This window comes from Scyliorhinus torazame, chromosome 12, assembly GCF_047496885.1.
Source record: "Scyliorhinus torazame isolate Kashiwa2021f chromosome 12, sScyTor2.1, whole genome shotgun sequence".
In the NCBI taxonomy this organism is placed as follows: Eukaryota; Metazoa; Chordata; class Chondrichthyes; order Carcharhiniformes; family Scyliorhinidae; genus Scyliorhinus; species Scyliorhinus torazame.
The window spans coordinates 228,825,760-228,846,293 of NC_092718.1; the positions used below are offsets into that span (position 1 = coordinate 228,825,760).

Sequence of the window (20,534 nt, forward strand, 5' to 3'; positions counted from 1 at the left end):
CTCTCTCCTCCTCCCCCCCCCAAAGTCTCTCTCCTCCCCCCCCCCAAAGTCTCTCTCCTCCCCCCCCCAAAGTCTCTCTCCTCCTCCTACCCCCCAAAGTCCCTCTCCTCCTACCCCCCCAAAGTCTCTCTCCTCCTCCCCCCCCCAAAGTCTCTCTCCTCCACCCCCCCAAAGTCTCTCTCCTCCTTCCCCCCAAAGTGTCTCTCCTCCTCCCCCCCCCAAAGTCTCTCTCCTCCTCCTACCCCCCCCCAAAGTCTCTCTCCTCCCCCCCAAAGTCTCTCTCCTCCTCCCCCCCCCAAAGTCTCTCTCCTCCTCCCCCCCCCAAAGTCTCTCTCCTCCTCCCCCCCAAAGTCTCTCTCCTCCTACCCCCCCCCCCCCCCAAAGTCTCTCTCCTCCTCCTCCCCCCCCCCCCCCAAGTCTCTCTCCTCCTCCTACCCCCCCCCAAAGTCTCTCTCCTCCTCCTACCCCCCCCAAAGTCTCTCTCCTCCCCCCCCAAAGTCTCTCTCCTCCTGCCCCCCCAAAGTCCCTCTCCTCCTACCCTCCCCCAAAGTCTCTCTCCTCCTACCCCCCCCGAAAGTCTCTCTCCTCCTCCTACCCCCCCAAAGTCTCTCTCCTCCTCCTCCCCCCCCAAAGTCTCTCTCCTCCTACCCCCAAAGTGTCTCTCTCCTCCTCCCCCCCCAAAGTGTCTCTCCTCCTCCCCCCCCCCAAAGTCTCTCTCCTCCTCCTACCCCCCCCCCAAAGTCTCTCTCCTCCTCCCCCCCCCCAAAGTCTCTCTCCTCCTCCTCCCCCCCCCAAAGTCTCTCTCCTCCTCCCCCCCCCCAAAGTCTCTCTCCTCCTACCCCCAAAGTGTCTCTCTCCTCCTCCCCCCCCAAAGTGTCTCTCCTCCTCCCCCCCCAAAGTCTCTCTCCTCCTCCTACCCCCCCCAAAGTCTCTCTCCTCCTCCCCCCCCCAAAGTCTCTCTCCTCCCCCCCCCCAAAGTCTCTCTCCTCCTCCTCCCCCCCCCCCAAAGTCTCTCTCCTCCCCCCCCCAGTCTCTCTCCTCCTACCCCCCCCAAAGTCTCTCTCCTCCTACCCCCCCCAAAGTCCCTCTCCTCCTACCCCCCCCCAAAGTCTCTCTCCTCCCCCCCCCCCAAAGTCTCTCTCCTCCTACCCCCCCAAAGTCCCTCTCCTCCTACCCCCCCAAAGTCTCTCTCCTCCTCCTCCCCCCCCCCCCCCAAGTCTCTCTCCTCCTCCTCCCCCCCCCCCCAAGTCTCTCTCCTCTCCCCCCCCAAAGTCTCTCTCCTCCTCCCCCCCCCAAAGTCTCTCTCCTCCCCCCCCCAAAGTCTCTCTCCTCCCCCCCCCAAAGTCTCTCTCCTCCTCCCCCCCCCCAAAGTCTCTCTCCTCCTCCCCCCCCCAAAGTCTCTCTCCTCCCCCCCCCAAAGTCTCTCTCCTCCTCCTACCCCCCAAAGTCCCTCTCCTCCTACCCCCCAAAGTCCCTCTCCTCCTACCCCCCCAAAGTCTCTCTCCTCCTCCACCCCCCCAAAGTCTCTCTCCTCCTCCCCCCCCCAAAGTCTCTCTCCTCCTCCTACCCCCCCCCAAAGTCTCTCTCCTCCTCCCCCCCAAAGTCTCTCTCCTCCTCCCCCCCCCAAAGTCTCTCTCCTCCTCCCCCCCCCCAAAGTCTCTCTCCTCCTCCCCCCCCCAAAGTCTCTCTCCTCCCCCCCCCAAAGTCTCTCTCCTCCTCCTACCCCCCAAAGTCCCTCTCCTCCTACCCCCCAAAGTCTCTCTCCTCCTCCACCCCCCCAAAGTCTCTCTCCTCCTCCCCCCCCCAAAGTCTCTCTCCTCCTCCTACCCCCCCCCAAAGTCTCTCTCCTCCTCCCCCCCAAAGTCTCTCTCCTCCTCCCCCCCCCAAAGTCTCTCTCCTCCTCCCCCCCCCCAAAGTCTCTCTCCTCCTCCCCCCCCCAAAGTCTCTCTCCTCCTCCCCCCCCCCAAAGTCTCTCTCCTCCTCCTACCCCCCAAAGTCCCTCTCCTCCTACCCCCCCAAAGTCCCTCTCCTCCACCCCCCCAAAGTCTCTCTCCTCCTCCCCCCCCCAAAGTCTCTCTCCTCCTCCTACCCCCCCCCAAAGTCTCTCTCCTCCCCCCCCCAAAGTCTCTCTCCTCCTCCCCCCCCGGGTCTGTGTTTGTTTCTCTCAGTTTCGCTCTGGCGCTGACTCACCGTCTCGGGGGCGGTCACGCGGTGATCACGCGGGGGGGCGGTGACGCGGTGTTGACGCATTGCAGACGCGGCGGTCGCTGATTGGCTGAGGCAGCGGGTGATTGACAGGGATTGTGGCGCGTCACCGAGCTCCAGCCAACCAAAGCGCCGGGGCGGGTCCCTTATGTAAGCTCGCCTCAGGGACAGCTTGTTATTTCAGATCAATCCGCGTGTGAGGTCAGTGATCAACAGCCCAAAACACCCCAAATAAGAGCTTCAAACTGATGCGTCTGTGTACAATTAGAAATCTGGGTTAACATTTAACACAACGTGGCTGAGGTGCGGTAAAGGGAAAGTGCCTGCGCGGTGAGAGCTCGGCACTATTTCCTGAGCGGAAGCAGCGAGCTGGGCGGGGGTGTATTGCGGCCTGTTATAAAAAGGCGCTGGGCGGCCATCCCGGCAGAGCTCGGAGCGGAGAGGCGACGATAGGTCAGTGCGGGGTCCGGAGCGAGCGGGAGGGTCAGTGCGGGGTCCGGAGCGAGCGGGAGGGTCAGTGCGGGGTCCGGAGCGAGCGGGAGGGTCAGTGCGGGGTCCGGAGCGAGCGGGAGGGTCAGTGCGGGGTCCGGAGCGAGCGGGAGGGTCAGTGCGGGGTCCGGAGCGAGCGAGCGGGAGGGTCAGTGCGGGGTCCGGAGCGAGCGAGCGGGAGGGTCAGTGCGGGGTCCGGAGCGAGCGAGCGGGAGGGTCAGTGCGGGGTCCGGAGCGAGCGGGAGGGTCAGTGCGGGGTCCGGAGCGAGCGGGAGGGTCAGTGCGGGGTCCGGAGCGAGCGAGCGGGAGGGTCAGTGCGGGGTCCGGAGCGAGCGAGCGGGAGGGTCAGTGCGGGGTCCGGAGCCCAGAGTGAGCGGGAGGGTCAGTGCGGGGTCCGGAGCCCAGAGTGAGCGGGAGGGTCAGTGCGGGGTCCGGAGCCCGGAGCGGGAGGGTCAGTGCGGGGTCCGGAGCCCGGAGCGAGCGGGAGGGTCAGTGCGGGAGGGGGTCCGGAGCGGGAGGGCCGGAGCCGGGGAGCGGTCACTGCCCGAGGGGGGCCCAGGGTGCGGACGGGACTCGGGGCCGCCTCAGTCTCGGGCGGGCGGTTACCGGAAATGGGCGCCCAGCTTCCGGCCCCGCGGGCTGGGCGTTGGCGCAGTTGCGGCGGATTCTCATTCACTTCCTCAATTCTCGGAATCGGGTGGCAGTGGTTAGCACTGCGGCTGCACAGCTCCAGGGACCCGGTTCCGATCCCGGCTTGGGTCACTGCGGAGTCTGGACGTCCTCCCCGTGTCTGCGCGGGTTTCCTCCGGGTGCTCCGGATTTCTCTCTACCTGAACAGGCGCTGGAATGTGGCGACTAGGGGCGTTTCACAGTAACTTCATTCCAGTGTCAATGTGAGCCTAGTTGTGACAATAAAGATTATTATTGCTATTACATGGTAAATGTTTAAAATTGCTCTCCTTCAGTTCAAAATGCAGATCTTTGTGAAGACCCTGACTGGTAAGACCATCACCCTTGAAGTTGAGCCAAGTGACACAATAGAAAATGTCAAGGCCAAAATTCAGGACAAGGAAGGTATCCCTCCTGACCAGCAGCGTCTGATCTTTGCTGGGAAGCAGCTGGAAGAAGGCCGCACCCTTTCCGACTACAATATTCAAAAGGAATCCACTTTGCACTTGGTCCTGCGGCTCCGTGGTGGAATGCAGATCTTTGTGAAGACACTGACTGGTAAGACCATCACCCTTGAAGTTGAGCCAAGTGACACAATAGAAAATGTCAAGGCCAAAATTCAGGACAAGGAAGGTATCCCTCCTGACCAGCAGCGTCTGATCTTTGCTGGGAAGCAGCTGGAAGAAGGCCGCACCCTTTCCGACTACAATATTCAGAAGGAATCCACTTTGCATTTGGTCCTGCGGCTCCGTGGTGGAATGCAGATCTTTGTGAAGACCCTGACTGGTAAGACCATCACCCTTGAAGTTGAGCCAAGTGACACAATAGAGAATGTCAAGGCCAAAATTCAGGACAAGGAAGGTATCCCTCCTGACCAGCAGCGTCTGATCTTTGCTGGGAAGCAGCTGGAAGATGGCCGCACCCTTTCCGACTACAATATTCAGAAAGAATCCACTTTGCACTTGGTCCTGCGGCTCCGTGGTGGAATGCAGATCTTTGTGAAGACCCTGACTGGTAAAACCATCACCCTTGAAGTTGAGCCAAGTGACACAATAGAAAATGTCAAGGCCAAAATTCAGGACAAGGAGGGTATCCCTCCTGACCAGCAGCGTCTGATCTTTGCTGGGAAGCAGCTGGAAGAAGGCCGCACCCTTTCCGACTACAATATTCAGAAAGAATCCACTTTGCATTTGGTCCTGCGGCTCCGTGGTGGAATGCAGATCTTTGTGAAGACCCTGACTGGTAAGACCATCACCCTTGAAGTTGAGCCAAGTGACACAATAGAGAATGTCAAAGCCAAAATTCAGGACAAGGAAGGTATCCCTCCTGACCAGCAGCGTCTGATCTTTGCTGGGAAGCAGCTGGAAGATGGTCGCACCCTTTCCGACTACAATATTCAGAAGGAATCCACTTTGCACTTGGTCCTGCGGCTCCGTGGTGGAATGCAGATCTTTGTGAAGACTCTGACTGGTAAAACCATCACCCTTGAAGTTGAGCCAAGTGACACAATAGAGAATGTCAAGGCCAAAATTCAGGACAAGGAAGGTATCCCTCCTGACCAGCAACGTCTGATCTTTGCTGGGAAGCAGCTGGAAGATGGTCGCACACTATCTGACTATAATATTCAGAAGGAATCCACCTTGCACTTGGTCCTACGGCTCCGTGGTGGAATGCAGATCTTTGTGAAGACTCTGACTGGTAAGACCATCACCCTTGAAGTTGAGCCAAGTGACACAATAGAGAATGTCAAAGCCAAAATTCAGGACAAGGAAGGTATCCCTCCTGACCAGCAGCGTCTGATCTTTGCTGGGAAGCAGCTGGAAGATGGTCGCACCCTTTCCGACTACAATATTCAGAAGGAATCCACTTTGCACTTGGTCCTGCGGCTCCGTGGTGGAATGCAGATCTTTGTGAAGACCCTGACTGGTAAAACCATCACCCTTGAAGTTGAGCCAAGTGACACAATAGAGAATGTCAAGGCCAAAATTCAGGACAAGGAAGGTATCCCTCCTGACCAGCAACGTCTGATCTTTGCTGGGAAGCAGCTGGAAGATGGTCGCACCCTATCTGACTATAATATTCAGAAGGAATCCACCTTGCACTTGGTCCTACGGCTCCGTGGTGGAATGCAGATCTTTGTGAAGACTCTGACTGGTAAGACCATCACCCTTGAAGTTGAGCCAAGTGACACAATAGAGAATGTCAAGGCCAAGATTCAGGACAAGGAAGGTATCCCTCCTGACCAGCAGCGTCTGATCTTTGCTGGGAAGCAGCTGGAAGAAGGCCGCACCCTTTCCGACTACAATATTCAGAAGGAATCCACCTTGCACTTGGTCCTGCGGCTCCGTGGTGGACAGTGAAAGCTGTTTGAACATTGATTTGCCCTTTTTCAGTGTATTTTTAAAATTCACTGTATACAGTATGCATCTTGCTTTTGTAATGAATAAACTGAACTTAGAACCTGAAGCATTGTAGATAATAAAATTTTGGCAATGACTAATTGTCTTGGCTTATTTCTTTGAGCATTTTGGTGGTTTATCCTGGTGCATGAAACAGATTTACCCCTTATTTTTCTATGCATTCTGTTGGTGTGGGTGTCACTATTTTTTGTCCAGAATTCACTGCTCCTTGAACTGAATTTCAAAGCTATTTCTGAATCGACCACATAGCTGTGGATCTGCAGACCAGGTAAAGATGGTACAAAGGAACCATTGGTCAGATCTTCCAGCAATGTGGATGTCATTTACAAGACCAGTGTTCATTGCCCTTGAACTGAGTGGCTTGCAAGTCAAATCGCATTGCTGTGGTCTGGAATCACGTGCGAAAGACCAGGTAACGAAGGATGGCAGATTTCCTTCCTCCGTGAGATGGGTTTTTGGCAGTGGATTTGAGGATTCTTTTGTAGCCAGTCCGGCTGAAAATGAACACCTTGTTACTTTAACATGTTTATTTCTCGGCCGGGGCTAAGACCACAATCTCTTGAGAGTTACAACAGCAAGCCAAAGTCAATACATCTAACAGCAGTTCTTCTACATTTTTGGTTCATTGCTGAGGGCAGCCCCCAAGCATTTCTATCTGTGCTTTCAGCTCAATTATAATTCAGCCCCATCAATTATAATTATCTTTAAGCCTAGTTACTGCGATTTGTCTGGTACAAAAACATGAGAGAAATTCTGTTAGCCCAAAAAGTTCTTTTTGACATTTCATTTTCCTATCAAGCTTGATTCTAGGTCCAAACTAAAACTAGGTTTGACATCCAGTAGCTTGATCCATATTCTCAGATTTATGCCATTAAGATTTTCACCCTGGGTGTCTGGATTATGTAGTCTCTTGTGTCACTGCCCCTTACTGGCAGGCCAATTATGACTGATTCTGTAGCTGTGACAGCAGTCAGTGCAAGGGCTGGTTGGGCTAAATAGCTGGCTTTTAAGGCAGGCCAGCAGCACGGTTCAATTCCCATACCAGCCTCCCTGAACAGGTGTGGGAATGTGGTGACTAGGGGCTTTTCACTAACTTCATTGAAGACTACTCGTGACAATAAGCGATTTTCATTAGTCTTTACATTCAAGGTGGGGAAAGTACAAATTGCAAGGAAGGCAGTTGATGGGGTTGGAAAAAATAGTGAAAATGTAGGTGTGTGAAGTACAAGGAAGTGACAGCTGCACGATGCTTAAGCAACACTAGTTCAATAGTGAGCAGGACATGCACGTTTTGAATTGCACAGTACATGCTCCACTACTGAAATGGGCAGCTGAACTTAATTCTGTAAGCGGACAAATGGTTGAAATAAGATCACACATGTATCTGAAGGCAAGTATTCATTTATTAGGTTGGAATTATGTGCAATTCTGGAGAAGAAAAGTATTTAGTTTGGTTGCTGGACAGGATTGCTCTCACTTGAATCAAACGTTTCCACAAGACCTTGTAATGCTCCATAACTGCAGCAGGAATTTGACCTAATCTCTACAAATCAACTAAGACCAGTAAGCCCTGTACAAATTAGTCCAAAAGGCAAATGTGATCAAGAGTATTTTGCAATTTTCCCGCTTGATTTTTGACTCCCACAGCAACAACCAAGCCAATTTTATCGAAATTGGATGATTTGTATAGATTTTCCTCCATATTCCTTCGATTAGCAGATGGGTTATTTTGAACTGACTAATTGCAATTGGCTATTTTGGGAAAAGCTGCAGCTGGAATGTTTAGAGCACTTTCTTTTGAGAGACGGGCTCTGTATTGTGCCTTCACTTCTTTCTGAATTGCCAGCTTTATGCACACTTATGTTCTTTGTTCTGGGGTTCTGTCAAGTTTATCACTTGTCCAGATGACATCCAAATATCTGAAGCTGTCTAATAGGAGAAAGGTGAGAAAATTCCATCAATTCCTGATCAATATCAGTTAACACAATCTTTAATCATATATTCCCTACAGTGCAGAAGGAGGCCATTTCACCTATCTACACCTACTTCCTTATCCTGTGCCCAACCTACACGTCTTTGGAAACAAAGGGAAGACTTTCGCATAGCCAATCCAACTAACTGAACGTCCTGACCCCATCCATAGGCCTTGACTCCCTCCACCACCGATGCACATTGGCCGCACCGTCCAAACCCATGACCACCAAACAACAATGGGCTGCAGCTGGATAAAATTTCCCCCCCCCAGATGCTGTTGAAATGTGGTGACTCCTACACTGCCTCTTCCTACATCTTTTGTAAATAACCATTCCTGTAGTGTTTTAAAAAACATTTTTTTTTATTCTTCCCCTTTTTCAAATTTTCTCCCAAATTTACACCCATCAACAAATGTCAATCCCCATATCAATAACAACGATCCCATCCACCAAACATTAGCCCGCACGTTTACATAAACAAATGACAAAAAGGAATCACCCATAGTCACCCTTAATACACACAGCGCACGCACCCCCACCCCCCCCCCCCCCAAACTAATGTTCGATGTTATCCAGTTCTGAAGTGCATAATGAATAATGCCCATGAATTGTAGAACCCTTCTGTCCTTCCCCTCAGTTCAAACTTAACTGTCTCAAGAGTCAAGAATTCCAACAGGTCGCCCCGCCAGGGCACAGGGTGGAGACGCTGCTCTCCATCCCAACAGGATCTGCCTTCGGGCGATCAACGAGTTTGAGGCTACGATATCTGCACCTGTTTCCAACCCTGGCTGGTCCGACACCCCAAAATTGGCCTCCCGGGTCCAGTTTCACGTGCACCACCTTGGAAATTACCCTAAAAACCTCTTTCCAGTAATCCTCTAGCTTTGGACAGGACCAAAACACATGAGCGTGATTAGCGGGGCACCCCCCCAATGCTCACATACATCTACTTCAAAGAATCGGCTCGCCCTCGTGAGGGGTGCTCTGTATACCAGGACCTATGAATGCATTAGAACGGAGATTGGGAGAAAAGGAGAACTCACTATAATAATCGATGTAAATTCAATGAGGCTGTTAAAAAAAAGCATTTCATCTCATGATGTTTTAAATGTGTGCTTGTCGTAGAATTTTGCTTTGATTTTTTAAACTTGATTTTTAAACCGCAAATAGGAATCATGCACTAAATGTGACTTTGAAAGAAATGCTGTTTAGAATGTAACACAATGTTGAAGATGTGCGTAAAGAATTTTCATTGTATCTGAGGGGGAAAGAAACTTGATGGAAATGAACATGAAAATAAAAATGCACTGTTGATGTAAAAATAGTGATAAGTCCCAAGACAAAGTTACTGTTTTAACTGCCACTCTATGCAAATTAAGATCATAAACTAAATTATGTAGAATATATGTCAATTTATATGCACATGAAATAGGAGTTGGAGTAGGGCCAGTAAACCCCTCAAGCCTGTTCTATCATTCCATCAGATCATGATAATCTTTTACTTCAGTAACACCTTTCAGCACTATCTCATTTTTCCTTAATTTCAATTAGCATTCAAAAATCTGTTGATGTCTGTCATGGATATATAGTGTGCATCCGCAGTTTGCTGGGGTGTAGCACGGTAGCATTGTGGATAGCACAATTGCTTCACAGCTCCAGGGTCCCAGGTTCGATTCCAGCTTGGGTCACTGTGCGGAGTCTGCACATCCTCCCCGTGTGTGCATGGGTTTCCTCCGGGTGCTCCGGTTTCCTCCCACAGTCCAAAGGTGTGCAGGTTAGGTGGATTGGCCATGCTAAATTGCCCTTAGTGTCCACAATTGCCCTTAGTGTAGGGTTACTGGGTTATGGGGATGGGGGCAGATGTTGACCTTGGGTAAGGTGCTCTTTCCAAGAGCCGGTGTAGACTCGATGGGCCGAATGGCCTCCTGTACTGTAAATTCGATGATGACAAACTGAGCTCAGGTAAATCTATGCAGAAGGAAAGCCAAATTAGTGATTCAATACACACAGACCTTTGTGAGCAGATCAAAGGAGGGAAAATGTAGCCCTGGTAGAAATAGGGAAAATAAAGGATTTGAGGGGAAGACGGTGACGGACCCGGGGGCAGTGAATGAAGTGTTCCGGGAAATTTATAGCCAGCTATATGAGTCGGAATCCCCGAATGGGGAGGAGGGCATGAATCGATTGCTAGGGAGGCAAGAGTTCCCGAAGGTAAATGAGGAGCTGGTGGAGGGCCCAATTGGGCTTGGGAAGGTTACAGAAGGACTGGGGGCGATGCAATCGGATAAAGCCCCGGGACCTGATGGGTTCCCAGTGGAATATTATAAGAAGTTCTCTGGGTTACTGGGGCTGCTCCTGGTTAAGGCTTTCAATGAGTCCAAGGAGCTGGGAGTACTCCCCCAACGTTATCACAGGCATCAATTTCTCTCATCCTGAAGCAGGACAAAGATCCGGAGAGCTGTGGATCGTACAGGCCAATCTCCCTCTTGAATGTAGATGCCAAATTATTGGCAAAGATCCTGGCCACTCGAATAGAGGATTGTGTCCCGGAAATAATTGGGGAGGATCAGACGGGATTTGTAATGGGCAAGCGCCTGACATCCAACATGAGACGGCTTCTTTATGTAATTATGATGCCGAGGAGGGACGCGAGGCTGAAGTGGTAGTTGCCATGGATGCGGAGAAGGCTTTTGGCCGAGTGGAATGGAAGTATCTATGGGATATTTAAGGCAGTTTTGGGTTTGGGCAGGGATTTGTGGAGTGGGTCCGGCTACTGTGCCAGGCCTTGGTGGCAAATGTAAGAACTAACCGAGTTCGGTCAGAATACTTTAGTCTTTGTCCGGGTCAAGGCAGGGATGCCCGCTCTCCCCATTACTGTTTGCCATGGCCATAGAACCCTTAGCAATGGCTCTGAGAGCAGCGAATACTTGGAGGGTAATAGTGAGAGGGGTCTCTCTTTATGCGGACGATTTGCTGCTTTATATCACGACCTGGTTGGGGGGGGGGGGGGGGGGGGTTGACCAAAATCATGGAGGTATTAGGAGAATTTGGGCGATTTTCAGGCTATAAGTTAAATATGGGAATAAGCGAGATGTTCATGATTCAGGCACGGGGGCAGGAAAGGAGGCTGAAGGAGCTACTTTTTAAAGTGGTTGGGAAGAGTTTTAGGTATCTGGGGATTCAAGTGGCTAAGGATTGGGGCAGCTTCACAAGTTAAATTTGGGCAAAGCAGTGGATCAAATGAGAAGGGATTTTTGTAGATGGGACATGCTCTCACTGACGCTGGCGGGGAGGGTTCAGACGGTGAAGATGACGGTCCTTCCGAGACTGCTTTTCTTTTTTCAGTGTCTCCCGATTTTTGTCCCAAAGGCTTTTTATCAAAAGTATTAATGTGGCGATTATCAATGTTTATATGGGCGGGTAAAACCCCGAGAGTAAAGAGGACACTCCTGGAACAGGCCCGCGGGGAAGGGGGATTGGCTCTCCCGAGCTTTATTAACTATTACTGGGCTGCCAACATATCGATGGTCAGGAAGTGGGTAGTGGGGGAGGGGTCGGTTTTGGGAGCGGAAGGAGGCAGCATCCTGCAAAGGTACAGGTCTGGAGGCTTTACTGACTGCGCCCCTGCCGTTCTCGCCGGCTCGGTACTTGACAAGTCCTGTGCTGGTGGCAGCCCTGAGGGTGTGGGGGCAATGGAGGCAGCAGATGAGACTGGAGGGGGCGTCAGTGTGGTCACCGATCTGTGACAATCACCGGTTTGTCCCGGGGGGGCTGGATGGGGGCTTTAAGATATGGCAGCGGGCAGGGATTGAGAGGTTTGGGGATCTATTCATCCAGGAGGGCTTTCCGACTTTGGAGACATTAGAGGAGGAGTTTGACTTGCCGGGAGGGAACAGGTTTCGGTATCTTCAAGTACGGGACTTTGTACGGAGACAGGTCCCAGGCGTTCCTCTCCTCCTCCTGTGGGGACTACAGGATAAAGTGCTGTCAAAAACAGGGGTTGGAGGTGGGAAGGTTTCAGACATATACAGGGAATTGTTAGAGCGGGAAGGGGCCCCTATCAGAGAGGTGACGAGGAAGTGGAAGGAGGAGTTGGGAGTGGAGCTGGAAACTGAACTGTGGGAAAAAGCCTTGAAAAGGGTGAATGCATCCTCGTCCTGTGCTAGACTTCGCTTGATTCAAAGAACAAAAGAACAAAGAAATGTACAGCACAGGAACAGGCCCTTCGGCCCTCCAAGCCCGTGCCGACCATACTGCCCGACTAAACTACAATCTTCTACACTTCCTGGGTCCGTATCCTTCTATTCCCATCCTATTCATATATTTGTCAAGATGCCCCTTAAATGTCCCTATCGTCCCTGCTTCCACTACCTCCTCCGGTAGTGAGTTCCAGGCACCCACTACCCTCTGCGTAAAAAACTTGCCTCGTACATCTACTCTAAACTTTGCCCCTCTCACCTTAAACCTATGCCCCCTAGTAATTGACCCCTCTACCCTGGGGAAAAGCCTCTGACTATCCACTCTGTCTATGCCCCTCATAATTTTGTATACCTCTATCAGGTCGCCCCTCAACCTCCTTCGTTCCAGTGAGAACAAACCGAGTTTATTCAATCGCTCCTCATAGCTTATGCCCTCCATACCAGGCAACATTCTGGTAAATCTCTTCTCCACCCTCTCTAAAGCCTCCACATCCTTCTGGTAGTGTGGCGACCAGAATTGAACACTATACTCCAAGTGTGGCCTAACTAAGGTTCTATACAGCTGCAACATGACTTGCCAATTCTTATACTCAATGCCCCGGCCAATGAAGGCAAGCATGCCGTATGCCTTCTTGACTACCTTCTCCACCTGTGTAGCCCCTTTCAGTGATCTGTGGACCTGTACTCCTAGATCTCTTTGACTTTCAATACTCTTGAGGGTTCTACCATTCACTGTATATTCCCTACCTGCATTAGCCCTTCCAAAATGCATTACCTCACATTTGTCCAGGTTAAACTCCATCTGCCATCTCTCCGCCCAAGTCTCCAGACAATCTAAATCCTGCTGTATCCTCAGACAGTCCTCATCGCTATCCGCAATTCCACCAACCTTTGTGTCGTCTGCAAACTTACTAATCAGACCAGTTACATTTTCCTCCAAATCATTTATATATACTACAAAGAGCAAAGGTCCCAGCACTGATCCCTGTGGAACACCACTGGTCACAGCCCTCCAATTAGAAAAGCATCCCTCCATTGCTACCCTCTGCCTTCTATGGCCTAGCCAGTTCTGTATCCACCTTGCCAGTTCACCCCTGATCCCGTGTGACTTCACCTTTTGTACTAGTCTACCATGAGGGACCTTGTCAAAGGCCTTACTGAAGTCCATATAGACAACATCTACTGCCCTACCTGCATCAATCATCTTAGTGACCTCCTCGAAAAACTCTATCAAGTTAGTGAGACACGACCTCCCCTTCACAAAACCGTGCTGCCTCTCACTAATACGTCCATTTGCTTCCAAATGGGAGTAGATCCTGTCTCGAAGAATTCTCTCCAGTAATTTCCCTACCACTGAAGTAAGGCTCACCGGCCTGTAGTTCCCGGGATTATCCCTGCCACCCTTCTTAAACAGAGGAACAACATTGGCTATTCTCCAGTCCTCCGGGACATCCCCTGAAGACAGCGAGGATCCAAAGATTTCTGTCAAGGCCTCAGCAATTTCCTCTCCAGCCTCCTTCAGTATTCTGGGGTAGATCCCATCCGGCCCTGGGGACTTATCTACCTTAATATTTTTTAAGACACCCAACACCTCGTCTTTTTGGATCACAATGTGACCCAGGCTATCTACACCCCCTTCTCCAGACTCAACATCTACCAATTCCTTCTCTTTGGTGAATACTGATGCAAAGTATTCATTTAGTACCTCGCCCATTTCCTCTGGCTCCACACATAGATTCCCTTGCCTATCCTTCAGTGGGCCAACCCTTTCCCTGGCTACCCTCTTGCTTTTTATGTAAGTGTAAAAAGCCTTGGGATTTTCCTTAACCCTATTTGCCAATGACTTTTCATGACCCCTTCTAGCCCTCCTGACTCCTTGCTTAAGTTCCTTCCTACTTTCCTTATATGCCACACAGGCTTCGTCTGTTCCCAGCCTTTTAGCCCTGACAAATGCCTCCTTTTTCTTTTTGACGAGGCCTACAATATCACTCGTCATCCAAGGTTCCCGAAAATTGCCGTATTTATCTTTCTTCCTCACAGGAACATGCCTGTCCTGTATTCCTTTCAACTGACACTTGAAAGCCTCCCACATGTCAGATGTTGATTTGCCCTCAAACATCCGCCGCCAATCTATGTTCTTCAGTTCCCGCCTAATATTGTTATAATTAGCCTTCCCCCAATTTAGCACATTCATCCTCGGACCACTCTTATCCTTGTCCACCAGTACTTTAAAACTTACTGAATTGTGGTCACTGTTACCGAAATGCTCCCCTACTGAAACATCTACCACCTGGCCGGGCTCATTCCCCAATACCAGGTCCAGTACCGCCCCTTCCCTAGTTGGACTGTTTACATATTGTTTTAAGAAGCCCTCCTGGATGCTCCTTACAAACTCTGCCCCGTCTAAGCCCCTGGCACTAAGTGAGTCCCAGTCAATATTGGGGAAGTTGAAGTCTCCCATCACCACAACCCTGTTGTTTTTACTCTTTTCCAAAATCTGTCTACCTATCTGCTCCTCTATCTCCCGCTGGCTGTTGGGAGGCCTGTAGTATACCCCCAACATTGTGACTGCACCCATCTTATTCCTGATCTCTACCCATATAGCCTCACTGCCCTCTGAGGTGTCCTCTCGCTGTATAGCTGTGATACTCTCCTGAACAAGTAGCGCAACTCCGCCTCCCCTTTTACATCCCCCTCTATCCCGCCTGAAACATCTAAATCCTGGAACGTTTAGCTGCCAATCCTGCCCTTCCCTCAACCAGGTCTCTGTAATGGCAACAACATCATAGTTCCAAGTAGTAATCCAAGCTCTAAGTTCATCTGCCTTACCCGTAATGCTCCTTGCATTAAAACATATGCACTTCAGGCCACCAGACCCGCTGTGTTCAGCAACTTCTCCCCGTCTGCGCTGCCTCAGAGCCACACTGTCCCTATTCCCTAGTTCTCCCTCAATGCTCTCACCTTCTGACCTATTGCTCCCGTGCCCACCCCCCTGCCATACTAGTTTAAACCCTCCCGTGTGACACTAGCAAACCTCGCGGCCAGGATATTTATGCCTCTCCGGTTTAGATGCAACCCGTCCATCTTATACAGGTCACACCTGCCCCGGAAGAGCTCCCAGTGGTCCAGATAACAGAAACCCTCCCTCCTACACCAGCTGTTTAGCCACGTGTTTGTCTGCTCTATCTTCCTATTTCTAGCCTCACTGGCACGTGGCACAGGGAGTAATCCCGAGATTACAACCCTCGAGGTCCTGTCTTTTAACTTTCTGCCTAGCTCCCTGAACTCCTGCTGCAGGACCTCATGCCCCTTCCTGCCTATGTCGTTAGTACCAATATGTACAACGACCTCTGCCTGTTTGCCCTCCCCCTTCAGGATTCCCTCTACCCGTTCGGAGACATCCTGGACCCTGGCACCAGGGAGGCAACATACCATCCTGGAGTCTCTTTCACGTCCACAGAAGCGCCTATCTGTGCCCCTGACTATAGAGTCCCCTATAACTATTACTCTTCTGCGCTTTGACCCTCCCTTCTGAACATCAGAGCCAGCCGTGGTGCCACTGCTCTGGCTGCTGCTGTTTTCCCCTGATAGGCTATCCCCCCCGACAGTATCCAAAGGGGTATATCTGTTCGAGAGGGGGACAACCACAGGGGATTCCTGCACTGACTGCCTGCCCTTTCTGGTGGTCACCCATTTCTCTGCCTGCACCTTGGGTGTGACCACACTTACATAACTGCGATCTATGACGCTTTCCGCCACCTGCATGCTCCTAAGTGCATCCAATTGCTGCTCCAACCGAACCATGCGGTCTGTGAGGAGCTGCAGTTGGGTGCACTTTCTGCAGATGAAGCCATCCGGGACGCTGGAAGCCTCCCGGACCTGCCACATCTCACAGTCAGAGCACAGCACCCCTCTAACTGACATTGCGTCAATTAATTAAAATTAAAATTTGTCTTTTTTTTTTTAAATACTTTTTTTTAAATTTCAAAGTTACTGTCAACTATCTGTTTCCTAGCACTAGATTTCTAATAGAAATGCGATAGCTAACTATAATATTCTCCGATCTCTGGCTTAGATATCCTCTAAATTATAATTAAGTTATTATGTTTAATTAGTTCCCAAATACTCAAAAAAATTTAGGTTAGAATCCCAACCAGCCACTCAGGTCACAGCATTTCTGTGATGTCACTTCAGTTTCCCCCCGACACACACAATTTGAAAAACAGGTATAAAAGTAAAAATCACTTGCTTACCTTCTGAGATGTTCTCAGGTTCTCTCGCTGACAGAGACTGCTCCTCCACCTCCAATCCTTGACCTGCACAATGCTAATAATATAATAATATAATATGGCACTTACCTTACACCAATGGGTCTTATTATTAGGTTAGAGGAGGAGGGCGGGTGGGAGACACTACACGTGTAGTGTCTCGGGTTTCCTCTCCACCAGAATTTATTGGTTGGGGGGGGGGGGGGACTTGCCAGAGGTCGAACTTCCGGTTCCCGCCGAAATCCAAAGGGCTGCTCCTGTAAAGGTAAGTGCTTTTAAACTAACTACTCACCTCCCAGAAGGCCCCTGCGCACCGCTGCCGCCGAAATCCAAAGGGCTGCTCCTGTAAAGGTAAGTGCTTTTAAACTAACTACTCACCTCCCAGAAGGCCCCTGCGCACCGCTGCCGCCGAAATCCAAAGGGCTGCTCCTGTAAAGGTAAGTGCTTTTAAACTAACTACTCACCTCCCAGAAGGCCCCTGCGCACCGCTGCCGCCGAAATCCAAAGGGCTGCTCCTGTAAAGGTAAGTGCTTTTAAACTAACTACTCACCTCCCAGAAGGCCCCTGCGCACCGCTGCCGCCGAAATCCAAAGGGCTGCTCCTGTAAAGGTAAGTGCTTTTAAACTAACTACTCACCTCCCAGAAGGCCCCTGCGCACCGCTGCCGCCGAAATCCAAAGGGCTGCTCCTGGTTCAGTTCAAGGTAGTCCACAGGGCCCACATAACGGTAGCCCGGATGAGTAGGTTCTTCGAGGAGGTGAAGGACAGATGTGGGCGGTGTGGGGGTAGCCCGACCAACCATGTTCATATGTTTTGGGCATGTCCGAAACTGAGGGAATTCTGGCAGGGATTTGCAGATTTAGCAATATTTGGGGTGTCGGAAGATCCGGAGGCAAAGGGGGAGGGGGGGAGGTTTTCTCCTACCTGGCGGCCCGGAGACAGATCTTGCTGAGATGGAGGGACTCGGAGCCCGAGTGTGGGTCAGCGATATGGTAGAGTTTCTCAGTCTGGAGAAAATCAAGTTTGCTTTAAGAGGATCAATACAGGGATTCGGCCAGAGTTGGCAGCCGTTCATCGATTTCTTTAACAAAATCTGAACATCAGCAGTAAAGGAGGAAAGGGGGGAGGGTGGAGGAAAATAGGAGGCATGGTAATGTTAAATAAGGACAGGGAATGTAGTATACGGGTAATTGGGGATAGGGCGGGAGAAGTGGGGGACGTGGTTTATTGTTTGTTGTTATTTTAGGGAGCATTTTGTGCGTCGACCCGCGCGGTTGTTTTGTCAAGATGTTAAATTGTGAAAATTACAAATGCTTCAATAAAATATTTTTTAAATAAAGAAAATATAGCCCTGGCCCAGGATGCTGGACACCCCTTGCCTCAAAAGGAGATCGGTAGTAGCTACGTGATAAGGTAAAAGATAACAGCTATGTGAAAAAGAATGTTGGAGGGTGATTGCAACCAGGTGACTGGAGACATTGAAAAAGAGGTCACATAACCATTGCAGAAGCATACCCTGAGTCAAGGGCTCGATGGCCAGTAAAGTATCCTTCCGGAAAGTATGGCCAGCTGTTCTGATTGGGGGGGATATTTGATTTTGATTTATGACTTGAGTAACAGTTATCACTTATTGAGTTGAAGCCTGTGATGGTTTTATTAAGGGTTAATTATTATCTGTGTGACAATAATTAACTGCATAAGAATCTGTGTGACACATTTGATCCGAATAAAGTAAACTTGATTCAAGAATAGCTTGTGTGATGTGTCAAAGAACAAAGAAATGTACAGCACAGGAACAGGCCCTTCGGCCCTCCAAGCCCGTGCCGACCATGCTGCCCGACTAAACTACAATCTTCTGCACTTCCTGGGTCCGTATCCCTCTATTCCCATCCTATTCATGTATTTGTCAAGATGCCCCTTAAATGTCACTACCGTCCCTGCTTCCACCACCTCCTCCGGCAGCGAGTTCCAGGCACCCACTACCCTCTGTGTAAAAAACTTGCCTTGTACACCTCCTCTAAACCTTGCCCCTCTCACCTTAAACCTATGCCCCCTAGTAATTGACCCCTCTACCCTGGGGAAAAGCCTCTGACTATCCACTCTGTCTATGCCCCTCATAATTTTGTAGACCTCTATCAGGTCTCCCCTCAACCTCCGTCGTTCCAGTGAGAACAAACTGAGTTTATTCAACCGCTACTCATAGCTAATGCCCTCCATACCAGGCAACATCCTTGCAAATCTCTTCTGCACCCTCTCTAAAGCCTCCACATACTTCTGGTAGTGTGGCGACCAGAATTGAACACTATACTCCAAGTGTGGCCTAACTAAGGTTCTATACAGCTGCAACATGACTTGCCAATTCTTATACTCAATGCCCCGGCCAATGAAGGCAGGCATGCCGTATGCCTTCTTGACTACCTTCTCCACCTGTATTGCCCCTTTCAGTGACCTGTGGACCTGTACACCTAGGTGTCCCTGACTTTCAATACTCTTGAGGGTTCTACCATTCACTGTATATTCCCTACCTGCATTAGACCTTCCAAAATGCATTCCCTCACATTTGTCCGGATTAAACTCCATCTAACATCTCTCCGCCCAAGTCTCCAAACGATCTAAATCCTGCTGTATCCTCTGACAGTCCTCATCGCTATCCGCAGTTCCACCAACCTTTGTGTCGTCTGCAAATTTACGAATCAGACCAATTACATTTTCCTCCAAATCATTTATATATACTACGAACAGCAAAGGTTCCAGCACTGATCCCTGCGGAACACCACTAGTCACAGCCCTCCAATTAGAAAAGCACCCTTCCATTGCTACTCTCTGCTTTCTATGACCTAGCCAGTTCTGTATCCACCTTGCCAGCTCACCCCCGATCCTGTGTGACTTCACCTTTTGTACCAGTCTACCATGAGGAACCTTGTCAAAGGCCTTACTGAAGTCCATATAGACAACATCCACTGCCGTACCTGCATCAATCATCTTTGTGACCTCTTCGAAAAACTCTATCAAGTTAGTGAGACACAACCTCCCCTTCACAAAATCATGCTGCCTCTCACTAATACATCCATTTGCTTCCAAATGGGAGTAGATCCTGTCTCAAACAATTCTCTCCAGTAATTTCTCTACCACTGACGTAAAGCTCACCGGCCTGTAGTTCCCTGGATTATCCTTGCTACCCTTCTTAAACAAAGGAACAACATTGGCTATTCTCCAGTCCTCCGGGACATCACCTGAAGACAGTGAGGATCCAAAGATTTCTGTCAAGGCCTCAGCAATTTCCTCTCTAGCCTCCTTCAGTATTCTGGGGTAGATCCCATTAGGCCCTGGGGACTTATCTACCGTAATATTTTTCAAGACGCCCAACACCGCGTCTTTTTGGATCTCAATGTGACCCAGACTATCTACACACCCTTCTCCAGATTCAACATCCACCAATTCCTTCTCTTTGGTGAATACTGATGTATTCAGTTCCCGCCTAATATTGTTATAATTAGCCCTCTCCCAATTTAACACATTCACCCTAGGACCACTCTTATCCTTGTCCACCAGCACTTTAAAACTTACTGAATTGTGGTCACTGTTCCCGAAATGCTCCCCTACTGAAACTTCTACCACCTGGCCGTGCTCATTCCCCAATACCAGGTCCAGTACAGCCCCTTCCCTAGTTGGACTCTCTACATATTGTTTTAAGAAGCCCTCCTGGATGCTCCTTACAAACTCTGCCCCATCTAAGCCCCTGGCACTCAGTGAGTCCCAGTCAATATTGAGGAAGTTGAAGTTTCCCATCACAACAACCCTGTTGTTTTTACTCTTTTCCAAAATTTGTCTACCTATCTGCTCCTCTATCTTCCGCTGGCTGTTGGGAGGCCTGTCGTAAACCCCCAACATTGTGACTGCAACCTTCTTATTCCTGATCTCTACCCATAGAGCCTCACTGCCCTCTGAGGTGTCCTCCCATAGTACAGCTGTGATTTTCTCCCTAACCAGTAGTGCAACTCCACCACCCCTTTTACACCCCCCTCTATCTCGCCTGAAACATCTAAATCCTGGAACGTTTAGCTGCCAATCCTGTCCTTCCCTCAACCAGGTCTCTGTAATGGCAACAACATCATAGTTCCAAATACTAACCCAAGCTCTAAGTTCATCTGCCTTACCTGTCAGTTGTGACCACCTCCAGGAGGGGCAATACTGGATAAATGTCAGTGTTGGAGCTGTATTTGATCATCTTGGCTCAGGGCACAGCAAGTTCTGGAGCTCTGCCTGATCTAATATGATCTAATTTACATGATCTAATAACACTGTATTAAAA

The 20,534-nt window shown here is 50.2% G+C and overlaps 2 protein-coding genes and 1 long non-coding RNA gene across 7 annotated transcripts in view; 1 reads left to right on the forward strand and 2 right to left on the reverse strand.

Moving 5' to 3' along the window:
- Window positions 1-2,413, reverse strand: part of LOC140387049 (uncharacterized) — a 54,647-nt gene extending 52,234 nt beyond the window's left edge. Inside the window, exon 1 of the long non-coding RNA XR_011933734.1 lies at window positions 2,191-2,413. This is a non-coding gene — a long non-coding RNA (uncharacterized lncRNA). The remainder of the gene's footprint in view (window positions 1-2,190) is intronic.
- A 97-nt stretch (window positions 2,414-2,510) lies between these two features.
- ubb (ubiquitin B) lies at window positions 2,511-5,859 on the forward strand. Of its 2 annotated transcripts, none has more exons than XM_072470058.1 (2): window positions 2,511-2,658; window positions 3,660-5,859. In XM_072470058.1, exon 2 carries the CDS (start codon window positions 3,666-3,668, stop codon window positions 5,721-5,723), a length of 2,058 nt encoding a protein of 685 aa, XP_072326159.1. In that variant the 5' UTR covers window positions 2,511-2,658; window positions 3,660-3,665; the 3' UTR covers window positions 5,724-5,859. The 2 variants fall into 2 exon arrangements, with proteins under 2 accessions (XP_072326159.1, XP_072326160.1); XM_072470059.1 differs by lacking the exon at window positions 2,511-2,658 and adding an exon at window positions 3,163-3,182.
- A 1,309-nt stretch (window positions 5,860-7,168) lies between these two features.
- LOC140387046 (uncharacterized) overlaps window positions 7,169-20,534 on the reverse strand; it is a 262,462-nt gene continuing 249,096 nt past the window's right edge. For 2 of the 4 annotated variants that reach the window (XM_072470055.1, XM_072470052.1), the window contains one exon: window positions 7,169-7,712. The gene's annotated coding sequence lies outside the window, so the exon portion shown is untranslated. Of the gene's footprint in view, window positions 7,713-8,404; window positions 9,725-20,534 lie in introns of those variants that run through there. The other 2 variants (XM_072470056.1, XM_072470053.1) reach the window with 1 other exon arrangement.